At 47.7% G+C, this 19,464-nt stretch overlaps 1 protein-coding gene across 1 annotated transcript in view; it reads left to right on the top strand.

The window, feature by feature from the left end:
* Window positions 1–5,752: 5,752 nt before the first annotated feature.
* Window positions 5,753–19,464, top strand: part of EEIG1 (estrogen-induced osteoclastogenesis regulator 1) — a 37,511-nt gene continuing 23,799 nt past the window's right edge. Inside the window, exons 1-2 of the mRNA XM_014873138.2 lie at window positions 5,753–5,842; window positions 7,379–8,008. Coding sequence (XP_014728624.1) covers window positions 7,863–8,008 — 146 coding nt within the window. The 5' untranslated portion in view covers window positions 5,753–5,842; window positions 7,379–7,862. The remainder of the gene's footprint in view (window positions 5,843–7,378; window positions 8,009–19,464) is intronic.

The following is a 19,464-nucleotide window of genomic DNA, read 5'->3' as shown; positions in this document are numbered from 1 at the left end:
TGTGGCAACATTTTAAATATAGGGTGAACTGTACTATGAGGGGGCTTGGTTGTTGCTCATGAAGAGTTATCAAACTTGGGGAGGGACAGAGAAAAGTGTCCCTTAATGTAAAAACCAGGACAGAAGGGGTGAACAGGACACTGACAGGGCAAACAAGTACACCCGACATTCAACTGAACAGGCAACTGATGCCCCAACAGAACAAAAGCTAAGGAGTAATATTTATAGATGTTTATTTGTTCTCCTCTACCGTTCTTTTTGTACCTGGAGATTTGTATTCAACATCCAGACTGGGAAGGAGCCATGCAGAGATGTTCTGCCACAGGGTGCCTCGGACATGGGGGTGAGCAGCATCTTCCTGCCTGCTGGGGAAAAGGGAGTTTGGTGGGGGGACTCTCAGTGGTGACAAGAAAATGTTTGTGGCCATGGAGACAGCACCAAGCCACCAGGAGCACCGCTGCTCCCTCCGGAGCAAAGCTCTGCCTGCCATGTGTGCGGCTGCAGCCCGGCTTTCCAGGAGATGGCACTGCTCGCCGGGATCCCGAGCTGTGGCACTGCACTGTCCCAGGAACCAGCCCTGTCCTCCAGACCTTGTGGGATCCTCTTTGCACCCTTCACTGGTGAATCTTTTCAGGGCTGAGAGCCTGGAGAGGAGGAAATTTGAAGGGCAGAGTGCAGCAATGAGATATCCCTGGAAAAGTCATGATGCCTGGGGATTCAGACAGGTCCCTCTGCTTCCCACAGACATGGCAGAGGACACTGAGATGTCTGTCTTTGGGATGAGTTCACTACAGAACAGAATGGGCAAGCACAAGATTTAAAAACTCACATCAATCCCTCATTATAAGCAAAGGGACAGGTTTTAAGGTTTTTTAGAAGGCCACACATATGTCAGTATCCCACACGTACAGCACACTGCCATCACTGCACTGCAGTTCTGGGAGCAGATCCCCACCAAGGGACAGAATGATATCGCCTGCATACTCACCCAAATAACCTCTACTTCCTCCAACATGTTTTTAAAGTTTGTCAAGCCTGTTTTGGCAAAGCATTTTTCTGAGGATCTTTTGTGGGTTTTTTCCTGTTGCAGTGTGAGAGGTTGTTGCCAGTAAGTGCTGCCAGCAGAAGGATGGTCAGGACAGTGTGAAAATTGAAGCATTTAAGATTCTTCGTCTTGGTTGAAAGCACCTGATAAGAAGCTTCATGAGACTGAGCAGCACAGCTTCCAGCCCACTTTTTGAGTGCTGGAATGAAGTCGATATCACCTGCAAATGGGGCTCAGGAGCCCTTGGGTCCCAGATGTGCAGGTGATTAACCCGAGGCAGAATCCCAGCGCCAGCAGGGGCAGTTTCTTTCACCTCTGCCACCTGAGATCCCAAATTAGAGGTTGGTGTGTCAAGGGGGAACCACAGACTTACAGTTGCTTCTGATGTATTTGGGGTAGCAGCAGCATTTGTGGGGTTGCAGTCAGTGGGACAGACCACAGCCACAACCAGCAAGTCTCTTGTCCAGCACAACACTGAAGGGATGGAAGCTGGGATATAGACTCAGGGTAAGGCTTAATAAACACAACAAGCCTTGAGGCAAAGCAGGTTCCAAGTCTGCAGATTTTGGAAGGGGCAAACGAGATCCAGTTCCACCCACAGACCTCCCAGAATGAAGGGAGAGTCCTGCTGTACATTCCCAGGACCCACTGAAGCAGACATGGAAACCAGTAAACAAAAAAAGCCAGGCAACTGGATTTTCAGGTCTAGCCACATATTTGGGGAAAGGAATCTACCGACTCCAGATTCCTTGGTTCACTTTGTCAAATAACAGCATTCCCAGTGCTGGCAGGCCAGAAACCTACTGTGCAGGTGTGTCCTTTGCACATCCAACAGGAAACCCAGCCTGGCACAGAAAGTGAAACAGTTCCTGGCCTTTATGATGATGAGTTCAGTTAAATATGGAACAAGTGAAAAACACAAGCAGGTCAAAGTGCAGCTCACAGCCTGTTATTAAACTGAGAAGATGCAAGCTTGGAATAACTCCACCCCGTGGGATAATCCTATGCAGCGGGGATAGGTATACATTCCCCTCACAGGGTTTCCAGCTGCCTGCATGTTACAGCTTACCCTGCTGTGGTGTCTGCACCCCCTGCCCCATTTTGGGAGCTCCCCAGCCTGGACCTGCCCCCGGTTCAGGGGGAGGCACCCAACCACTTCAGCTCCCACCCACAGCTCCTTGGAGCAGGGCATTGCATCCCACCCACGGTTCCAAGAATGCATTTACAGCACAAAGTGTCCTGTGATAATCTCTTTCTTTTGGATGATGAGGCTGAAAGCTCATTAAGGCCATTACAGCAGAGGCGACAGGTGTAACAGAGGAGAACCATTACTGTGTTTATGCTGTTACAGCAACATGTGTAATTTAGTTCTAAAACTTTAATCATTTGGCTGCCAGGACAAATGAATTAGCGTGATGATGCTTTCCAGAGGAAGATGCTGATGATGTAGTTTACAGGGCTTGTGCATCTGGGATTCCCCTGGGATAAGAGATAGGATTTGAAGGCTCACCAAATGCATTACAGGATCTACCTCACTTCACCTCATTGAGTTTTATCCCTCCTGCATTTATCTTGCCTTGTTTCTCCACTGCTGCTTTATCTCTGTCCTCAAAGCAGAGAGGAGGCAAGACAAGGCATCTCTGTTGGTGGCCACTCACAGAGCACAGCGGTCCCAGCCCTGGGCAGCCAGGCACACCTCTGCAGGAGAGCAGAGGTGAGGCCCAGACTTAACTGCACAGCACAGACTGATAAAAATATCCCAGGCTGATAAGAAAATGCCCTGAGCCAGCAAAAGTTGAGGAAGTGGTGGCGGCACTGGGGAGCGGCCTCAGGAAAGGCTTAGGTCAGGAAGAGCACAGGGCAGGGATATGGCTGAGGGTCATGGAGGAGAGGTGAGGTGGGCATTGCCATAGAGGAGAAATCCACAGGATGTGAGTCTGGGATGAGCAGAATCCATGGGTATCAAAGCACCTTGGTCACAGACACGGCCCCATGGCCAACGGATTGCACCTGGAGCGGAAAATATTATAAAGGCAGAGGGATGTGGATGGATGAAGATACCCTACACGCACATTCCCTCTGTGGAAGGCTCAGACTAACCCATCCCCTCTGTAAACAGTAGCACGGTCCCTTTAAAACATGTGAATTTCTCCAGAAACAATTATGCAGCATAAACACAGCAAAATCAACAGGGTGAATTTTGAACTAATAAAGATTTAATCTCTCAGTCATGAGACTGCGTTTGTTAGGAAAACACACATATCCCTGAGAATGCAGCTACGGTTGCTATACTACACACTGCTCAGCAGCTTGCTGGGCATTTTTCCAAATCCATTTATTTTTAACATCAGTCACATTATTCAATTAATTATAAAAACACTGAGGTTTTCAAGAGATGTTTCTGATAAAACTGCAAAGTAAATATGCGTGAGAACAGCAAGGATTAAAGTCTCTGTAAACTTTAGCATATGAGGCTGTTGCTATAAACAAGAGCAGTCCTCCAGAAGGTTATTTACCAGAGTGAATCATAGCAGATAACACAGTCTCCTCCCACACCACACACAGGGATCGTTTGTCCTTTACCTAGGGATGGAAGCAGAGCATCCACATATCTGTCAGCCATGTGCTGGGGCATGAGAGGTGTGAGAACTGGGCTGGATTCTTCAGATGCCTCTGGTATTTCAGCATCATAGCTTGGTAAATATCAAATATTTAGCAGGCTCAGCTCTTTCCCAATAAACTGCAAACACAAATCAAAAATTGCCAGCCCATCTCCAGCAATGTCTCAAAGCCTTGAAAACATCAGACAAGAATTGATGGAAGGATTCAAGCCTCACCTGTAACAGCAGCCTGTAATCCCTGCTGTTTCCTGGTAACTCCTGATATGTCCTGTCATGGTTTCACCGTACCAATACAGAATGTTTTCCCAGTCCAAAGGCTGTGTAAACTTAACCTGGTAAGCAAAAATTGTAACAATGTATTTGGCTTGATCCAATTTTTCACTTTTATCCAAGGACATTTCTCTGTACTTTTCCTAGCAGACTCTTTTTTTCTTTCTTTTCTTTTTTTTTTTTTTTTCCCGAGGCTCACATTGTGGTGGAATTATTCGATAGCTCTGATATTGTCTGCATAGATGGCAGATTACAGGCAAGGAGTCTGGGCATCAAAGCCTGGCAGAGAGCAAGGACTCCAAGGCTTTCATCCAAGCTTTGCATATCAGCCTTGGGAACAGTTCCTCCCATATGAGCCTCAACTTCTCAGCCACAGAGGCTCTTGGGCAAATGCCTCAATTTAAAATCTAGGCAAATCACGTTGATGATTGCAGGCTCCTTCAGGACAAGGAGAGACATTTTGTTCTGCTTGCCCTTAAACAACGGAATCCAGCCTAACCAGGGATGCCAGCCACAGCGCTGGACGCAGCAGCAGCACATAATAACAAGGAGCCAATTTGATGAAGGGATGTGCCCAACTGGTTGCCACATCTCACATGCGGAGGGTGAGATTCCAGCTCCAGGCCCTGCCTCGTGCTGCTCCCCCAGGGCTCTGTGGTACCAAGCTCTCCCTCCTGCTCCCAGCCAGCCCATGCACTGCTGGCCTGACCCACAGCCGCTCTGTGGTGTCCTGAGGGGAGGACAGGATGGCCACACCGCTGAGGGGCCTGAGGAACCGTGTGCCTGCAGCCCATAGGACACGCTGATGAGAGGGATGTCACCAGGAGCTGCTTGGGCACTGGGACAAGCCAGGGGAAGGGTTCCTGGCTGTCAGGAGGTTGCAGAGATGATGTCTGTCACCAAACCCAGAATGGGTCAGGTTGGAAAGGATCATCGTGGCTCATCTGGTCTCACCTTCCTGCTCAAGCAGGGTCATCCCAGAGCACATGGCACAGGATTGTGTCCAGACGGTTCTGGAATATCTCCGGTGAGGGAGACTCCAAAACATCTCTGGGCCAGTGAGCAATCACTGCACAGGAAAGTTCTTCCTTATGTTCAGGTAAAACTTCCTGGGCATCGCTTCCTGCGTATTGCCTGGTGTCCTTGTGGTTGGCACCACTGAGCTGAGCCTGGCTTCATCCTCTTGGCACTCCACTTCAGGTATTTATATACATTAATGAAGTCCCCTCCCAGTTACGTCTTCTCCAGGCTAAACAGACCCATCTTCCTCAACCTTTCCTCATAGCAGAGATGCTCCAATTCCCCTGTCATCCTCTGCCCTCCGCTGGACCCACTCCCAGGAGCTCCCTATATCTCATGTCAGAGATGACTCTGCCACCACCTCGGCCCAGGCAGGGACACTCCACCCTCTCAGCTCCCGTGCCAGCTGGGAGCTCTCAGCCTGCAGAGGGGCTCCCAGACATCTTGTGCGGCGGGAAGCCCAGGTCCAGCTCCCGCTGAGGAGACACCGAGGACCCCGCTTCCCGCCCACCCCCTCAGGCAGGGGCGGGGCTTGTCCAAACCGACAGCGCTTCCCTCCAATCCTCGCGCTGTTTTCCCCGCCCCGTGCCGGATCAGCCAATCACTGCCTCGCAGAGCTCAGCCCGCCTCCTTGCTGCTGTCCAATCGGGAGGCGCCCCTCTCGTTCTCTAATCTCGGGGGGAGGGCGAGGGTTACGTGCTGTCGGTATTCCCGAAGCGTGGCGGCGCCTCTCTCCCCGTGTGCTGCCCGCGCTGTTGGCGTAGCGGCCGCAGTTGGCGTAGCGCGGGTAGAGGCGGCCGTGTCGGCGAGCGGCGGCCGCCGTGTGAGGAGCGGGGTGGAGGAGCGGGCAGGGCCGGGCAGGCACCGGGCCGGGACCGCGCCGCAGGTCAGTGGAGGGCGCTGGGAAGCGTGCTGAGACCTTCCGTAAGGCAGCTGGTGATGGAGAGCTGGGAGAGGGGCAAGATCGGGCAGCACGGGCTGCGAGGGTGCTGAGCCCGGGCTGCAGCTCGGTACAGGGGCTGTGGGGCCGGAGCTGGGCTGCGGCCCGGGCAGGGCTCGGTGCTTGGCCCCTGGGGGCGGGCTGCAGGGCAGTCGGGATTCAGAGGGCCAAGAGGTGGACTAAGATCTGGCATAGCTCAGTGCGTGGCTTAGACAGAGAGCTGGGACCTGGGCACAGCTCAGTGCACGGCTCAGAGAGGGAGCTGGGCTAAGATTTGGGCACAGCTTAGTGCAGGGCTTAGACAGAGAGCTGGGACCTGGGCACGGCTCAGGCAGAGAACTGGGCTTAGATCTGGGCACAGCTCAGTGCACGGCTCGGACAGAGAGCTGGGACCTGGGCACAGCTCAGTGCACGGCTCGGACAGAGAGCTGGGACCTGGGCACAGCTCAGTGCACGGCTCGGACAGAGAGCTGGGACCTGGGCACAGCTCAGTGCTTGGACAGAGAGCTGGGTCCTGAATACCGTTCAGTGCATGACCCCGGAGTGCCAGGGGACAGGCTGTGACCTCACAGCAGCCAAGGCTGAGACCTGGCAGCAGCTCGGCGCAGGGGCAGGCGCTGCTCGTGGAGTGGGCTGGTGGTGTAGAGCATTGACCCGTCTCGCCCCCACTGTGCTCCAAGGTGTCTGTGGGACAGCAGAACGGCCGTGGAGGTGCTCGGGCCCTGACAGAGACAGCTGGGTTCTCCCGCAGCCACCGCGCGGGAGAGGGTCTTTAATCACCCACCACCCACGCCGGCAGCTCCTAGAATCAGTGAGGAGTGTTTACTGCCTGGTGTTCATAACCTTGTCCCTTTGAGATGTTCATCAGCTTTCGCCTCCCTGTTTTGGGTGTTAATGTGTAACGAAATCTCTGTCTCCAGACCGAAATCTGGGCTGTACATGGCACAGCTCTGAGCAGACCCGGTGCCGGGGGGAAGGCAGCATTCCCGGTGGGCCTGGCGATTGGACAGCCAGATGACCTGATTCGGTTGTTATGCTGTGTAATCTGGAGCAGGCTGCTTGTTTTTTTCCCCTCTCTCTGCTGCTTTCTCCCTTCATAAGATACAGGTGCTAACGTTTAGGGCTGCTTGGAAATGCAGGAAAGAAACGTATTTTTCATTTCTTGAGACGGCTTTTCCTTCTTCTGCTTAGACTACACATTAGAATGATCGTGAGCTGTAAACTGCTTCTAAATATAATGACTGAAAATAGAGCAAATTTTTATTAGCTGCTTTGCAAAACAGAAATTACAAGGGGGATGACAACAGTGAAGCTTGCCCTAGGCAAAAAGGGGAAAGAGGATGTTGGGGCTGGGCTAATTGGGGCCGTACCTCTTCAGACTGGAATGAGTCTGGACTGAATATTACCCATCCAAACAGGTTTTAGAGCAGGAGGAGGAGTCCAAGACTGGCTGGAACTAATTTACTCATTTCCCTCCCAAAGGCTGACCCAAAGACCTGTATCAAAGAGTTGCACAAGAGAGAGACTGGAAGCTCTCTGAATGTGCTGCCTGCAGACCTAAGGCCTCTCCGGGGACTCGAGATGATTTCTCACAAGTGATGCTTTCAGGAGGTGTTGTGCTGAAGACAGAGCACTGCAGCCTCTAACTGGGACAGCTCCTGCTGGTCTGGAGCTGAGACCCAACTTCCCTCCCTCGCTTTTCCCTTGGAGATGTTGCAGAGATTTGATCTGACCTCTTCCTGCTCACCTGAAGCCTGCCGTGGCGATGATCCCGCAGCCAGATCCGACTGCCAAAGAGAAGAGAATCGTGCGTTTGAAGCTGGGCCGTCGTTGTAACTGAACTGGAATTTACTCCCTGTTTCTGCTCCCGGAACGACTGCCCTTCCTCTGCTTGTCTGTTTGTGCTGTGAGCCACTTCTCCCTGATCTTGTTTGGAATTCCTGAGCTTTCCACGCTGAATTTGCCCATGGCTTTCCTGATGAAGAAGAAGAAATTCAAATTTCAGACAAGTTTCACTCTAGAAGAGCTGACTGCTGTCCCCTTTGTCAATGGGGTTCTGTTCTGCAAAATCAGGCTGCTAGATGGAGGAGACTTTGCTAGTTTATCTACCAGGTAAGACCTTGCCTGTAGATTTGCTGCCTGGCTGTGTTTCTTTCCCTGGTTATTCTTCCCTTGAGTGGTTTAGCATATGGCCACCACTTGCTTACCCCTTGATGGGATTTTAATAGTCCTGTTGTAGGGCCCCACATGCCATATCATTCTCGGGAGCAGGGGAAATACATAGTTGGAGAGCTCTGAACCTGGGTGGTGTTGGCTGATCCGAGCTGGATTGAATTTTTCAGAGATGAGGGGAGAGAGTGGGAGGTCACTCCCCTGAAAGGGGATTAAATCCTCTCTTCTCTTCCCCCCTCCTCCTTGCCCAAGTTCTCACACACTGTTTCAAGCCCTGTTCTGTACTGCCTTAATGCCTTACTTGAAACTCAGCTCTGTAGAAAACTATGTCTAAGCAAATCAACCCTTCTCAGCTTTGCTCTCCCCCTTTGATACTGAATGTCTCTTCTTGGTAAGGGTGGAAGTAGTTTGTTTTGCATTGCAAATTGCTGTGCAAGGGAAAACTGCTGCCTGGAGTCAAAGTTGTCAGTGTTAAAGACCCAGTTTATCTCCTTGAACTGATGCTATTGCATTTCCCACTTCAGAGCAGCAGTGTTTTCTATGTCATGTTGGGATCGTTCTGCTACACATCTTAAAAGGTTCTGCCATCCTGTATTGGCATTTCTCTGACTGCTTCAGGCAGGTCTGACCCTACTCTTGTTACTAATTGCTAATAAAAACTTGCTTTGTTTCCAACTATGCGCACAGATTACCACGAACAGTATGCAAACATGAATTCCAAAACAGCCCAGACTTGCTTTCTGCTTCAAAATGTGAGGGAAGCCTTCAGTGGCTTTCAGAACTTGTTTTTTTGCTTTCCTGAGTGACTGCTCAGTTTTAAAGGTATAGGATTAGTTTGTGCTAGCTGTTAACTGCTTTAACCCAGGGTTAAAGCCTGATTGGGTCTGGTTTTCCTCTTTGTGGTGTCTCATTTCAGGAGAGATTTTATTGAGCAAGCGTAAAACATTTCTGTCTTCCAAACAGAAGTGGTAGGACAGTGCTCAAAGCTTGGAGGTTTTTGTCCTGAGGCACAATGCAACCTCATCTGAAGTTGGTGGAAGCCGAGGGTGTGGAACACCTCCAGAAATGGACTTTGAATTAATTTCTCTTTTGAAGAAAATCTATCAAAAGAGCTTTTCCTCACAGTGTTCTCCCCTGAGGCTAGATCCCTGCGTTTGGTGGAAGCAGTTTATCTAAGGAATTCAAACAGTATGTGAACTTGGAAAGAAATTAACCCTTCCACTTCCTGGAGTCATAATAGAATAAGTGGCACTGGAGGGTGTTTCAGGAAAAGCTTGTGCAGAGAAATATCCATCTCCCTCTCCTTGTTATCCCTGAAAGCAGCTTCTAGGAGCCGTTTGGGATTTGCTGGTGCTGCCAGCCGTGTGGGTTGTTTTCTGAGCTGGCTGGGGTTCAGCAGTTCGCTCAGCGTTGCAGATGTGTTCCAGCAGCAAAATCAACTGTAATTCAAAACCAAACACATACATAGCTCTCAAAACGAGCAGAGTGGGCTGGGGGGTTTCCCGCCTTTCCCCAACCTGTCTGTGCTCTAACTGAAAGCACATGGAAACCTGTTCTTGCTTGAAAAGTTACGGGTCTCAGTGGTATTGAGTCATTTGACCTTTTCCAAATATTTTTCCCTGTTGCAGTTAGAGAAACTTCAGGAGGGATGAATTTCCAGAAGAGTTACTGTGTGTGGAGGCTCTCAGGTCATGCCTTAGCTTTGCTCTGTGCTCCTCTCTTCATTTCAATCACATTTTGATACTAACTGGGAAAGATTAAAGGAAAGAAGATACTCTATATGTGTAGTGTTAGAAATCTGTAAGTTGTTTAGGGTCTGTGATTGTTTCTCTAAAATCAACCACTTCCAAAACTGATTGGGTTTGAGGTTGTAATGTCTGGCAGGTAATCTCTTGTGAGCCGCTTATGAACCAAATCTGGTGTTTGCTCTGCAATCGATTTGGGCTCCTGTGATCTGGGCCATTTGGAGGTCTGTGACTGTGATCAAGCTGAGCTGCAGCTCTTCATAACCATGAGTTTTCAGAGAACTGATCTGAATAGTGTGTCCCATGTCACCTGGAGTCTGTAAACTGAGGTTAGAAGTAGGTAGTAGTTAGTAGTCGAAGTAGGTATAGCAACTCTTCACAGGAAACATTAAATCAGTTTTTGTAATTGTAGTGTGAAAAGAGGAGTGTTATACAGGAACCTCCAGAGACAAATTTTTCAGGTTATTTACAATAAACTTGCTTGACGCCTCGTGCATGTCTGTGGCAGGAGGTGGGAATATGATATACCCAGTGAGTTGTCAGGTGGCACTGGGATCGTTTGACCCGTGAGCAAGGCTGAAGCAGCAGCCTGTAATGCTGGCTCCCATCAGCCTGTCCTGGTCCCAAGTCCAGCTCAGCCTGGGTGCACATGCAGAGCTGCCACAGCCTGCTGCTCTGGGCCTGATGGGGCACAGACTGGGCTGGGACTCCCTTCCCAAACTTCTCATGCTTCTGGCTAGAGGAGAACGTGTCTGAAATGTATTAAAACTAAATGCTCTTAGGAATTCAAGGATGTCTGGAAAAGGTTCAGGACCTGTCAGCACATTGAGCATTGGGGATGTGCCTCTCCTGGGTTTGCTGGCTTGTTTGGGGTTTTTTAAATTTTTATTTTCTTCCAGGCAGGTATTCTATTTCCAGTCTTCCTGCACTCAGGCCTTGCATTAAACTATAGATATTTTAATAGTTAAAGTTTCAGCTCTAAATATCTTTTAGCTTGTCCTTTCCTCTCCCTTTGTAAAGTTTCCTTAGGCTCTTCTGGGGCTTCTGAGGAATAAAACTCACAGGTTTCACTTTACAGTGCTCTGTGTTAAAAGCATCTATTGTCTGTGGGTTTATCACCTTGCAGTTGGATTACAGAAGTTGGGCATCTGAAAAGGTATCTGAGCCAGGTATAGACCAGGCAGGTACTGTATTTCTCCACAGAGAAGTACCAGTATATTCCTTGAATATTATTAATCCAGATACTTAAATAGCACAACCACCAGTGAATTCAGTTGCCTCCCAAGTATGTTTAAAAATAGCAGGCACAGAGAAGTAGGGATGTATTCATGGCAACCATTTTTGTGGAGCAGGTGGGCGGCTGCATTTTGTAGCAGTTTGAAGCTTTCTAGGGGGTTGTGCAGCTTTGTTCCTAGAGAGATGAGACAGTAAGTTCATAATAGCAAGAAATATCCCATCCATGGATCAGCACAGGCTGGATCCTGGATGTCCAATTGAGTGCCTAAAGCTACAGGCTGATGTAGCAAGTTCATGTACGTCTTTGGGTATCCCAGAAGAGGAAGACTCAATTAAATTCCCCCTCTCTGCTTACGGAGTTCATGTTGAGTGACAGCCAGGTGCTCTTTGCCTGGTGCTGAGTGATTTCTGGCTCTGTGTTGGCAGCAAGCACTGCTGGCGCACAACGTGAAGGAAGTGGAAAGCCAGGTGTTATCCACAGACTCCTGACACCTCATCCTACATTGTTGTGTTAGCCTGCCAACAGTTTCGCTCTGGTATTTCTGGATTTGAAGGAAGGGGTTGTACTCTCAAAGCCCCTGTCTGACTCTAGAGGAGAGACTGTTTTGCATAAGTTGAGCAGCTTTGAGGGCATTTCCCACCTTCCTCGTTGTCTTCTGAAGGCACCTCAGACTGTATTTCCTTTGAGGCCATGCTTTTGCAAATATCTGCAACATTTCAGCTTGGTTTTCTGATCCTGGCACTCGTTGCAGCAGTTTGAAATAATGAGTGTAGCTTGTCTCCTGCCCTGCCCTGTTTGCATGGGGGCTCGATCTGGGAAGACCTGACCCTGTTGGGGTGGTCTGACCTCCAAGTATGTCAGTGCTGCAGCCTGAGCCTACGATGTTTTAGCCTTGCAATTTTTAATTGAGTCAGTATTGAAAGGCCTCTTCCTCCACTGCGTACTTTATTTATTTTTGCTGCATCCAGAAAACCAAAGAAACACTGATATTTGGGAAGGCACCTCACAATGACAGCTCCCTGTGGACTGAGGTCAGCTTTTGTGTAAGTGTGGCTCTGTCATCATCGTGTAGGCACAAATGACCTGAAGCTACTTGCTTTTGGCAGCTGGTGGGATAAAAAACATCATAATGCCTTGGTGATAAACAGAACTTATTCACTTCTGTAGGACATAAATAAAGGGGAGAAGTACTGCCCTGCTAACACAGGGCTGGTGATTCAAAAATTTTCGTGAAGAGAGGTGCGAGTTTTGCCACCTCCAGAATGCAGCTCTTGGTGGTGGGAATTAGAAATCAACTACTTGACTGTCTTTACGTAAATAGTCATTGTGCCTGACATTACAGGATCCTTCAGGTAATTAAGCTGACCAGGTTTAGCTTTTTCAGAGCGGAAAATCGTTAACTGTTTGTTTAATCAGAGACTGAAGGACTGATTTGGCCTGGTTGAGATCTGAATCTTGAGTACTGTCTGCCTTAAAACAAAGGTTAGGTAACTAAATAGTTTCTTCTAGAGTTCCCAAGAGGGAAGAAAATTGGCTGTAGTGAAAAGGGGATCACTTGCTGAGTGCTGCTTTTTGATTCCAGTGGGATTGTCACGGTTTAGTAGAGCAAGGAACTTGGTTGTGACTTTAAACCGTTCTCCCAGTTCCATATTTTAGGACAGTATGTGCTTGGCTCTGTCCTCTGCTAGAGCATGTGGTGTGTTAACATATTTTAAAATAAGTACTTTTGTTGCAAATGTGTCTGGAAATGCAGACCTTCCCTACAAATATTCCTATTACACAGATCAGTAGACTTAGTATTCATGTTCCAGAGCAGCTTCACATAATATCCTTCCTTCCTGGCACAGCCTGAGGAATAGGCTGGGGGTGTTGATGGAGAAGTGATTTGAATACAGCCTCTAGAAATGATTTGCAATAAAACATGACCTACTTCAGGATAATATTAAAGCATAGTACCTGCACTGCCTTGCGTTCTGAAACAAATACAGAGAAACTAGACAGCAAAGATGAGAAAAAGGAGAGCAGCTAAACGTAGGTGCAGGTTGTGAGAGCAGAAGCAGTGGATGAGGTTTAACCTCTCACAAGTTGAGAGCATTGGAAAAATTGCAGAAGTGATGGAGCACCGCAAGGTCCCCGTCACAAACCATCTTGAGTTATGTTTTGAGTTTGCAGAGCACTTCTCTCACCTTTTCTGAGCTCTGGCTGCTACACCTGCAGGGTGTGACAGAGTGGTTTGATTTGCTTTGTGCCGTACTTGCCTCTTCCTGTCACCAGTCACCGTGTTGAAGCCTGTCACAAGACTGGCAGAATTACATTAAAACCTTCCTGCCACGGGGGCTGTATCCTGTTGGGTAAAGAGCAGTTCTCTGTTCATGCCCTGGCTCTGTCCTGCCTGCTGTGGCTCAGGCAGAGGCTGCTCTGCTGAGCAGAAGCCGCAATCTAAAGCGCTGTAACCGATATGCTGTGTGTACAGCATCAGTAAATACGTTCAGATACAGGCGGCTTTCAAACTTCCCCCTCATCGCTGATTCTGAGCTGGCATTGCTTTGACAGCTGACTCTTAGCAACACCCTTATCTGTGTGACTTAAGCAGCCCTTGACTCAAAAAAAATTGCTCATTGAAAATTAATGGTCTGCTGGGAAACTGGGGCTCTGTGGCCCACTTAATTTGTAGGGTGACAATACCATCAGCTCTGGCTGAGAATCAGGGAAGGTGGTTGAGAGTGGCTCTTCTCCTTTAAGACATGTATTTATTTCTGAAATACAGGGAAAAACCTAAAGGGCTTCCAGTCTCTTTATTCTTTGTGCTCTTGAGCTGCCATTAATGTTGACTCTAGCTTTGTAGCTGAATTTCTGAGGAATTCATGCGTGCCTTTGGCAGCCTGTGGTCTCTCTGCACAGCAGTTGGTATTTTAATAGGCCATAAGTTGCCAGTGGCAAGTTGTTCTGGTACCAGTTTCCAGATAAATGAGGCAGGTACAGATTTATTTCTTATTATTATTTTATTGCAGGAAACTACATCTGGTAGTGTTCCAGAAAGGGCCCGGTGTCTTCCTCAGATCAGAAACCTCCCTCACTTCAGGCAGTGTGGGATGGTGAGCTCTGCAGCATCCACCTGTGTGTGGTTCTGTGAAGCCTCATCCGTGCGAGGACAGGCGGATGTGGCTCTGTGTGTGACCTCCCTTCTTCAAACAGGATATGTTCTGCATCCTCTGTGGGCTGCCAGCTCTGCACTGTGCTTGCAGCCTGCTCTGAAATGGGTCAGGAACCATTTTATAGCTGTGGGTTCTTGTAACCAGAAGCCTCTGGAAATTCCATGGGCCAACAATTGGATCTGCATGTTTCTTTTGTAGTGTCCTGTACACTGTGTCAGTAGTCCATGCTGTAAAGGTGATCATTTCAGGTGTTATTTCAAGATGTGTTAGCCCACCCCAGTACCAGCTGCTTGCCCTGCAGGGTGAGAGACTTTATTTTTTTCCTCCTGCAGTTTATTCATGTTGTGCCAAGTGCACTTGCTGGGAGACACGATGCACGTCGCTGTTGTAACTCCGGACTTGGCATCATGATCCCTCTGGTACCATACAGTGGGACTCGGCATCTCATTTTAGTGCCTGGGTTTGAAAGGCACTTCCCACTAGACAAACAGTTGTGCCTGTGTTCACTGCATGAACAGCCTTCTTGTTTGGTGTATTTTTAATCCCATGAGCAAGAAAGGGAATTGTTGTGCATGATTCGTAATCGCTGATTGTCGTGGATGTCATTGTCACGTGCTTCTCAAGGGTCACTCCTGTAGCTCAGTGGATAAGGCCAAGGAACTGGGGTGGAGTTATGGGGATGAGGAAGACAATGAAGAGGAAGCACACGGAGACTAAAGGATTGGGAGGAGGCAGGTGTGGAAGAGACAGGATGTTCTGCATAAGCAGTAGCATATACAGTCTGTAGCAGCCACACTCCCTGCAGATAGCGAGTAGCTGAGCTGGCAAGAGCAGGATTATGCCTTTCCTTTGCTGGCCTTATCCTACCTCATTGGTGAGAGGAGGCCTTAAAGGAGGTCCCATGTTGTAGTAGGAGATGGGATGAAGCTAAAAATACTTTTACTGCTGTATGCTGTACTTTAAATAAGAAATGAACTCTATCTGTTCAGCCTGAAAGCACTGTGTTTACATGGGAAGAAGGAAGAGACTATGTGGATTTACTGTTCTGGAAGGGCTAGAAAGCTGCAGCACTAATTAGCAATGCAGCTTTAGAGACCTACAAAGATCATGTGGTTGGTAACTACCCTGAAATGTGCTCTCTGAAATAAGCAACTAAAGCTAGAAAACTTCCTTTTGGAGCTTTCTAGAGCTGCATGTTTCCTTCAGTGAGGCAAATCCCATCTCTTGTCATTCAGTGTACCAAATGTAGAAAACAAAATGTAAGGTTTCTTTAGTGCCTGTCAAAAACTAGCAAGCACTATGCTCCAGTCTGACTATACAATGGACAAGCAGATCAAGGCACCTGTAATAGAAAGTCCTGTGAAATGAATGTGGCCTCAGGGTTTCAATTTGGGGTAGTCACATACCTCCATTTTGCTTCCAGAATAAAACTTTGTATGAAATGACTGTAACAAGATGTTTCACTAATGGCTATTGGGTTAATGATCAACAGAGACTCCCTCGGCCAGCTGCCACATGAAGGACTGGTCAGTGCATGCCTACGTGTGCTCCTGCCTGCCAGTGGAGTTTCCATTTCTCCTGAATTACAGGTTGGGAGTGTGAGGAGTACAAAATGGGGAGGCCAGAGTGAATCCTGCCAATGTTTTCCAGCTGTCTTGTTCCCTGTCCGGTCACTTTTGTTTCCAGTCTTTAAGGGATAATATTGTTGATCAAAATAAAAATGCAAATAGCCAGGAGAGGAGGAAGGAAACACTTGTCTGGAAAAAATCCTGGCTTTTTTTTTTTTAACCTGGCTTTGTATCAGACTTTGAGGCTTTATCCATGCTTGAGACAGCAAAGGTGAGGTTGGGTGTGGCATCGTAGTGTTCAGTGGGTTTTTGTTTGCATCTGTGTAGGTTGGGGAAAGGGTTTCCACCTTAGTTGTGTTTCTGTCATGCTTATTTCTCCTGCTAATTCCTGTTCTTCCCATCCTTGCTTAGGCTGTGCCTGCATGTCAGAGACTCTGAGGGAGGCACGTAGGATATTTATAATTCAGCAATTTTTCCAGAGCCGTTAATGCTCCATTGCTCCCAAATGAAGCAATGCCATTTGCACTTAGGCAGCCTTGCTGTAACCAGTCAGCCCCAGCTAGTGCTGTGTCCTGCTTCCAGACTAAGCACTAAGGGCTGAGCAGAGGTAGTCTGCTTGTCTGTGTTACAGATTAATTATGCAGTAACCCCCCTGCAGGAAAGCTTTCCTTGGCTTCTGTCAGTGGCCTGTTCTGGTAACGCCTGGCTATTCCATCTATATAAATGTCAAATTCCTTCAAGTGCGGTGTTGCTCGTTTGTACCTTTGGTAGCCTGCAGTGCTCTTTGCTGCAAGGGAAACTGTGCTGTGGAGGAGTGTATTTCCTACAACTGTTGCTGTCCTTTGCTGCCTTTCTGCTTTGTTGAACACCCTTTTTGTGCTGTACAGGGAGTAGCTGATCATACTGTGGCTCCTGTTCTCTTTAAGGTCCATTTCTGATGTAGGTTTATAGTGATGACTTTTCCTGCTGTAAGTGCAAGTGCATCTGTTCTTTCAAAACAGCCCTGCCTGTTGTTTTCACTCCAGAAGTGATGCAGTACATCTCCAATGTCATTTGCTCTCGACAGGGGAGAATCAAGGGAGCGTGTCTGAGTACAGCTTGTGGTGACAGCCACAGAGGAGGTGAAGCCTCTCTGATCCTCAGAAATCTGCTCCTGCAATGGGATCCTGTGCTGACATCTCCCAAGGTCTTAACCAGCACTCGTTGCTGCCTCTAAATGCAGAACTCTCCCATATTCTGCTTTTAAACAAGATGTAATTTATGAAATCACTTTTGTCTCTTTAGGACAAGTGGCACCATGAGATATTGGTCGTTCTTAGAGAATTGTGTTTGTCTGCAGCTCTGGCTCCAGAGGAGCAAAATGAGCTCTAACTGCTGTGTCTCAGACCCTTTTCTCTTTCCTCTTTCTGACTCCAACACTGAAACTGGGGCAGAAGGGAAGATAGAGTTGGGAGAGGCAGATTTAGGAGTCCCAGCCCATCACTAGTACAGTGGTGAGTCAGGGGTCAACAAGCTTTGCTCAGCAGCCTTTTCTCATTTCCGAACCCCTCCTGCTGAGTGGCTTTTTTGCTGATAAACACCAGCAGTGATAGATGTTGATGGAGGGGACAGAGGTTCAGGGAGAACGTGTTTGGACCTTGTCCGTAAAACCGGTGACCTGGTTTGTTCTGCTGAGTGGTGCCTCTATAAAGGAGCCATCATAAACACCTGTGTTGATCCCAGAATGACAAAGTTGGTGCTGAGGTATAAAGGGCCTTCTCCTGGACTATTGTATTTGTTTTGAGTAAATATGTGCTCTATAGAAGTGACTCATAGGGGAACACGTCTGAGCATGGTTGGGTGTTACCTCTTGGGTAACTAAACCTACTTTTAGCACTAGGGTTGACTTCAGGCAGCTTATTTACTGAAAGACTCTTCAGCATGTTCGAGCCAAATTGCAGTATTACATCATATGGTATTAATGAAATTATTCCAGAAATTAACTTGCCCTCATGTGCAGGTTAATTTGCACTATAAAGACCTCTCTGGTACAGCTACCTTGGCAAACTCTCCTGGTTGAAGCAGGGTTGATATTGGCAAAAAAAGTTACTTAATTCTTCTGGCATCATGATGTCTTCACATGCCCTAAACCTGCCTTAGAGGCAAAAACATTTGTCTCTGCACATCACTTGTGTTAGTGATGTTGTTCCTAGTCTTGTGTTGATTCCCTTCTGAGTTTTCATTTGCCAGATTTACTAATTCAACAAAGCCTTAGCCTATTGAATTGACTCATGTCTGGATTTTTCTCATCTTGAGGGGCAAGTTGATTTTTTTGTTTGTTTGTTTTGAAAGGTAGCTTTTCTCTTTATAAGTAGCTTTTTCTTCATAAGAGCATCTTGTGTTCAAAGCTAGCTTTATTGCAATATAGAGTTGTAGCCATGTCTTATGCCCTGTGAGGTGGGCACATTGTCAGAGTTCTCCTTGGTGGAGTTTATGTTTCTGTCTTTCTTCACTGGGAGTTTAAATTTAGTCAGCAAAATGCAAATCTGGAATCTCTCAGAATGACAGCTAACACTTAGGGGATGAAGAAAGTTTATAAATACACCAGCAACAGATAATCAGTGTGTCTTCATTTTACATCTGTGGTCTGCCAGAAGTGAAAAGGCTTTCGAGAAATGTCACGTTGTGATACAGTAAATTTCAGAGTCAATATGTGTTTCTGTATCTTGTAAGCATCTGTACAGAGCAAACTCTTTTATTTTTTTTCTGAAGTGTTTGGGACCTTCTGAAGCTTTAGTTCCTTGGTCTGTTATTACCACAGGGGAAATTTGAATTGTGATTTGTCCAAGGGGCCAACAGGCCCTGGAAGGGTTGGGATCTTTTTATTTTTTTTCACCCCGTTTTAACTTTCGTGGAGTTTACTATGCAGTTGTTGATAATGAGCCTAAACACCCCTCTTTCTGTGCCTTCTACCCCCAAGTAACAGGGAATTCTCTCAGTGTGGGTTTTTTCATCCCCATGTAAGTCTAGCTGGCTGGACAGGAGGTGTAGGTTAGAATTCATAAGAGGTAACTTAGTTAAGTTGCCTTCATCCCTGTTTTATGCACATTTGATTGTTCAGTGGTTATTGTTGTAGAGTATTAGATCTAAGAGGTATTTAGGCCCAGAGTTAGACAAGTTCTTCAGAGCACGGTGGGTGTGAAGGTAGCACAAAGCAAGAGTAACAACAGATGTGAGTCAGGCTGGAGAAGGGACCACTGGCATAGAAAACCCTGAATGTGACAGCTGGTGGCTGATCTGTGCATCCTCAAGTGCAATCTGCAGGGCAGACCTGCTCCACTTTCTTCTGGAAATTAAATCTTTGTGGGTTTGCTTATGGGAGGAAGACACTGGTGGTGGGCTTGGCAGCCTGGCACATGGCTCATTGTTGGCTAACCCAGCTCCGACATAGTCTGTCAGGACAATGGAAGTAGGAGTTGGTGTGGTGACTCAGTGCATGATGAGAGTTCAGAAAAAGCAAATGCATCTTTCAGCATTCAATACGCACATTATTACAGACTTGTGTTTTAGTAACTGAGTCATCTATCCAGTTATTCCTTTCTTTACACTTAAGAGTTTGGTAGTTCTCTGCTTGTGATGTTTTTGCTCCTGGCACACATCCCTGGCCTCAGACCAGGAAGAGCTCGTGCTCTGTAGATGTGGCAAGAAGTCC

The sequence above is a fragment of the Sturnus vulgaris genome, chromosome 22 (assembly GCF_052056855.1).
Source record: "Sturnus vulgaris isolate bStuVul1 chromosome 22, bStuVul1.hap1, whole genome shotgun sequence".
In the NCBI taxonomy this organism is placed as follows: domain Eukaryota; kingdom Metazoa; phylum Chordata; class Aves; order Passeriformes; family Sturnidae; genus Sturnus; species Sturnus vulgaris.
Note: the sequence above shows the minus strand (reverse complement) of the source record. Positions and strands in the feature narration are given on the sequence as shown.